Genomic DNA, 6000 nt, shown 5'->3' on the forward strand with positions numbered 1-6000 from the left:
AATGCCACCTTTTCAAAGAAGCCCTCTCTTATCACCCTGAATCAGAATACTGTTCTTCCTTCATTGTTTATCCCAGGGGTTCTCAAACTTGGGTGTGTATCAAAAAAAGGGACTAATTTAAACTGATTACTGGGCCCACCTCCAGAGTTCCTAATTCAGTAGGTCTGGGGTGAACCTGAAGATTTGTATTTCTAATGAGCTCCCATGTGATGTTGATGCTATTGGTCTGTAGAGTCTACACTTTGAGAATCACGGCTCTATTCCATTACTCAGTTTTATCTGTTTCATGACACTTAGGATGATTTAAAATTTTTGTCTGATTATTTATATATTGATTATCTGTCTACCCTCAACCCCAATAAAATGTAAGCTCCATGAGTACAGGGAAATTCCTTGTCCAACTCGGTATTTCCAGCTCTGAAACAGTGCCTGGCACATAGTGAAATAAGTGCCATATTTCATAATGCAGCTGGGAGACACTGCATTAAAGTATTTTATGGGAAACATTAAAAATACAGTAGGTATTTTTTGCACTCTAAAGATTTTCCTTTGAAGTTACCTGGGACTGGTGGGTGGGTGGTCTAGAACCTGATTCTTCACAGTAAGCTGGAATTTCCAGGGGACTCTCTGAGAAGCGAAGATCTTTCAGTGTTTTAGGTTTGGATCTTTCACCTACCTTGAGGTCTACAATTACATCAAAAACATTGTTCTGTGAACATCTGTAATTATATATGTAATCATATAAATACTTCTTAATAGCTGCAAACCTTTTAATAAGGGACCACTGTCATCATATTCTTTCTTTAATGTAGCAATTATATAAAGAAGCTCCCACTCAGATGAATTAGCACTGAGAAAGAAAAAAATTAGCCCGGACAGAAAATTAAAATCTACCCTGTTACATTCCACAGCATTTCACATCAGGCTGGGGAAAATAGATAAATCAAACTGCAAGGTCATCAGGAAATATTATTTCTCCCTATGACACACTGCAGCAGTAAAATGTCATAACAGTATCCACCTCTCCCCTTTGAGTGACTATTCTTACTTGCTTAGAAACCTTTTTCTCTAAAATCAGATTTTCAGAAACTTTCCTGTTTGAAATCAAATCAGTTAAGAACAAAACATCTGACTCTTGCCTGAGGACTTAAGTCACTTTGATACAGAGAAGCAGACTCAACTTCCAACCCTAGTGCAGAGCTTTAGAGAAGGGTTTCTGGACGTCACATTTACTTTTGTAGTTTCTAAGGAAACAGAACCCTGGTTCCTTCCCCGTCCATACCTGATGGTGACCACTTCACACACAGCCCTGTTATGCTTAAAGCCTATCAAAACTCTCCTTTCATTTACATTTCACCCGAACTCCACCTTTCCTCTCAACCCTGTAACTGTGTCTTTTCCTTTGTATGGTGACAGGCATCATGAGTCCACGGGTGTGTGGTCTCCCTTGTTGCTATGAGTTGATAAAACCTGACTTTGTTGGACTGCTTAATTGGGTGGTCTTAAGCTAAGGTATTAGCTAAGTTAGGACTAAAACTCAAATTATAAGTTACTCTCCTGTTCCAGTATTTCTTATTTCTATCCCTCTGTAGACAAAAAAATAAGCAGTGAACTTATCTGGGGGTTTAGAATACTAAATCATATCTTCATTCTCTCATGTCATACCTCGAAACTTTCTAAGGTTAATATTCCAATCCAGTTTATTTTCAGCATTTTTAGATTTCTTCCTTAATTTTGATCCAACAAATCCATTTTTTACTTCCTAGAAATAAAGAGATTACAGGTCAATCACTTGATTATGCCCACTTAGAATGTGAACATTAAAAGCTACGTGATAGAGGCAGTGACATAGCATGTACTTGAAAGGACTGACAGTAGTTTCTACAAAGTGACCTCTATCTCACCTTACTCTGGAAACACATGGCTTTGTGTTGAGGCTTCTTGTTTGGCAGCATGTCTGGTTGGTAGGCCCCACCAGCTCAAGCAGCCAAAACAAGAGGCAGGTAGCACAACATGTAGGCAGGATGCTGCCATCATGCGAGTCTGAGTAGTAACAGAGGGACCACCAGATCCAGCGAGTGAAGACGGAGTGGAGTCAGACCAAGATAAAACTTATGTACACTACCTGCCCACATAGTCCTTAAATGCTCTTCTCTCTGGACTTTCTTCTTCATGGACTTGGTCCCTTATTAAGCCTGATTAGGCCTGAGTACTGCCTGATACATATAGGCTGTCTCTGCCTAGTGTAGATGCCTGCCCTCATCATACTTGAACCCCACACAATAACTGTACCCACTTTTCTGGTGCCACAGCCTCCTGCCTGGCTTCTGATCCATTGTTGGGTTGAAAGGACTCCCCAAAAACTTCCCCTTGTAACTCCCAACAAGACCTCCATGACTGAGACCTTTTCATTAACTGCTTTACAATGGGTTGGCCCATCCTCTGGCCTTTGGATCTATCTCACTGATACCCACAAATCCAGGGACTGAAGTTTCAAATGTCCTTTTTAGATAGGTCTAGTTCACTCTCCAAAGGCATGAGGCTTTCCAGCTATTTGGAGATGAACATTTCAACATAATCGAGGGCTTCTACTAGTCTGGTGCATCTATTCAACAAATATACACTCACTGCCCTCTCCTACCTGCCGCTGTGCAAGGAACTGAGTATAGCAGACATACTCTTTGCCATTTTGGAGCTTACTAGTGCAAGGGGAAGATAGACAAGGAGAAAAGTAATCACATATTCAAAGCATTTTATAAAAGGAGAAGGCCTGGGTGCTAGGGGAGCAGTGATAGAACATAGAAAACACAGTTTAGTTTGGCTGAGTATATACAGGGGAGTCACAAAGCAAGAAAGGATGACTGAGGACAGAAACTGATCACTTGGGATGCCAAGCTGAAGGTTTCTGTCTCCTCAATGGGTAAAGGGGAGTCATTGAAGGCACTGGAGCATGGGCAGTAATGATGGATAGGAATTTCTAAAGTGCAGGGTGGAAGAAGGACTAACTAAAGGGGAGAAATTGGTAAAGATACTTTGCAATGGTTGATAATGACCTCAATTATAAGAACCTGACTGTGGGTAGAATGGTGATGAAAGGGAAGATGCAGCCTCTGAGAAAGAAGGAGCCTGTCACAAGAATACAGTGACATCTGAATGTATTATAATTTCAGTACTTGCCTGCTTTGAAGAATCTTTGAGAACATTTTCAACACTGTCTTCTGAAGAGACTGTATCTGGTGGTTCACAGTCCACCTGAAACACCTTTGTTACAATGCCACTCTGTCTGCAGTCTCTGAAATTTTTTTTAAAAGAAAAAATCTGTGTATTACACAAAGATTCCCAAAAAGATGGCTAGCAATTAAGATAACTATTAAAGCTCCTCAGTCTAGCTATTAAATTTACTATATCTTAAATCATAGAAATCAAAATATAATTCCTAGTCTTTCCTTACCTTGTTCACATTTGGGTTATCTATTGCTCTGTAACAGACCACTCCAAAATGTACTGTGTTAAAACACAAATCTGTGGTTAACCAGCTCCATCTGTGATCTCTTGTGTCTCTCCCTCTCTCTTCCTTTCCCCTTCATTTCCTCACTACTTCCTCTCTCCCCCACTCTCTTTCTCCACGTGGTTAGCTTGAGCTTCCTCATCATATGGAAGTCTGAGGGGAGTTAGACTGCCTGCATGGTAGCTGCCTTCCCTCAGTGTTTATGCTCCAAGAAACCACAGTATAAACTGCAACACTGTGTGACCTAGACTTGCCATCATTTCTGAAGCATTCTATTAGTCAAAAGTAAATCATGGGGCCAGCCAAGATTCCGGTGGAGGGGCTACACTGGGAGGCATAGTTCATGGAGCACATTTTTGGAGACTATCTATCATACTTACCTTAAAGATTTCATACTGTAAGTCTCAAACTATTCTAAAACAAAGAATGGGGTTACCTAGATATATATCATTCCATGTGAGTCAAGGGAATTTTCCTTACCACAGCTGTAGGTAGCATAATATGTGCTGTATGTTGCACTGGTAGATTTTAACTATTATCCCTCAAATACTAGCATACTTTTAATTTATTCACAATATATCACAATTAATCTTGTTCTTCTCTGATGCAAAAGAGGTTTCATGAGAAAGTAATATAGAGGTGCCCATAACTAAAAACTGGTGATGATTTATTCTCAGTACCAGCAGCTTACCTATACTCTTAATTTTTTAAAACAGCTTTATCAAGATACAACTTCCAAGACATAAAATGCACCTAATTTAAGTATGTAGTCTGATGATATTTAGTAAACTTACAAACTTTGCAATTATCACCACAATCCCGTTTTAAAATATTTCCAAGAGGTGGCTCCATAGTGTAGTGGTTAGCACATCTGCTTTCCACAAAGAAGGTCCTGGGTTCATGCACCAGGTGGAGCCACAGACCATACCCTGGGTGCGCCAGGCCCCTGGTGTGCCAGGTCCCAGGTGCACGCCACGAGAGTGTGGGAGGAAACACCCTGCCTTCAGAGATCCAGTTCTTACGAGGAAACGGCAACATCCATAGGTCAGGAGTGGAAAGGGGGGAGGCATTAAAGAGGAGGAAAAAACATTTCCATCACCCCCCAAAATTCCTTGTACCTATTTGTTGTAGTCACTCCATGCTATCACCTTGATCTGCTTCCTATATCTAAAGTTTTTCCTTTTCTAAGAAATTTAAAATAAATATAATCATACAAATATAGTCTTATGTTTTACTTCTTCCTCTTAATGTTTTTATGAGGTTCAACCATGTTGTTGTGTGGATGTAGCCATATCAATAGTTTCCTCATTTTTATTGTTTAGTAGCATTCCATTTTATTTATGTACCATAGTCTGTCCATTCCCCAGTTGATGGTCATTTGAATATTTTCCAGTTTTGAGCTATTATGAACAATGCTGCTATAAACATTCACATGTAAGTCTTCATGTGGACATGTTTTCATTTCTTCTGGATAGATACCCAGGAGTGGAATTGCTGGGTCATATGGTAAAGATATGTTTAACTTTTTAGAAACTTCTAAACTGTGGCTGTTCCATTTTACATCCCCACCATTTTCTGAGGATTCCAGTTTCTCCACATATTTGCCAACACTTGGTATTTTCAGCCTTTTTTGATCATCTGTACTCTTGATCATATTCTCTGTAAATATTTACTTGACATAAGTTTCTTGTGTATTAGGCTATAAGCTTGGCTATTGTAACACAGAAACAAAAAAATACTGGCTTAATATAGAAGCAACAGAGTGTAATCTACCTTGTTGCTCACCATCCCAAGGTCATTGCACTTGTGCTCTTGACCCAACATGGCTGACTACCACAACCACATTCTAGCCAGCAAGAAGCAGGACCATTGTCTTCTTTCTTTATTTTTCTTTGTCTGCTTTGTTCTTATTGATTTTCTTTTTTTTAAATGTTTTTAACATTTTATTTTTTTATTTCTTCCCCCTCCCCGCTCCACCTTCCCTTCTGGCAACCACTGGTCCATTGTCCATGTCCATGAGTCTCTGTCTGTCTGTCCTGTTCATTGTTGCTTTTAGGTTTATATCCTATATATAACTGATATCATGTGATTTTCAACTTTTTCTGTCTTGCTTATTTCGCTCAGTATGATTATCTTGAGGTCCATCCATGTTGTTGCAAATGGCAGTATTTCATATCTTCTTATGAGTCATACTCCATTGTATATATGTACCACAGCTTCTTTAGCCAATCATCTGTCATAGGACACTTCAGTTGCTTCCATGTCCTGGCCACTGTGAATAATGCTGCTATGAACATCGGTGTGCAAATATCTTTTCAGATGTGAATTTTCAAGTATTTGGGGTAAATACTCAGTAGAGGGATTGCTGGATCATATGGTAGATCAATTCTTAGTTTTTTGAGGAACCTCCATACTGTTTTCCATAGTGGCTGTACCAATTTGCAGTCCCACCAGCAATGTATGAGAGTTCTTATTTTTCCACATCCTCTCCA

The 6000-nt window shown here is 39.5% G+C and overlaps 1 protein-coding gene across 5 annotated transcripts in view; it reads right to left on the minus strand.

Annotated features, from left to right (window-relative positions):
- DZANK1 (double zinc ribbon and ankyrin repeat domains 1) overlaps positions 1-6000 on the minus strand; it is an 80032-nt gene that overhangs the window by 58432 nt on the left and 15600 nt on the right. For all 5 annotated transcript variants that reach the window (XM_023537573.1, XM_023537577.1, XM_023537579.1 and 2 more), the window contains exons 4-6: positions 3178-3292; positions 1666-1762; positions 560-684 (exon numbers count right to left, since the gene is read on the minus strand). In XM_023537573.1, the coding sequence (XP_023393341.1) occupies positions 560-684; positions 1666-1762; positions 3178-3292 (337 nt within the window). The remainder of the gene's footprint in view (positions 1-559; positions 685-1665; positions 1763-3177; positions 3293-6000) is intronic.

This window comes from Pteropus vampyrus, unplaced genomic scaffold, assembly GCF_000151845.1.
Source record: "Pteropus vampyrus isolate Shadow unplaced genomic scaffold, Pvam_2.0 Scaffold7, whole genome shotgun sequence".
NCBI classification, from domain to species: Eukaryota; Metazoa; Chordata; class Mammalia; order Chiroptera; family Pteropodidae; genus Pteropus; species Pteropus vampyrus.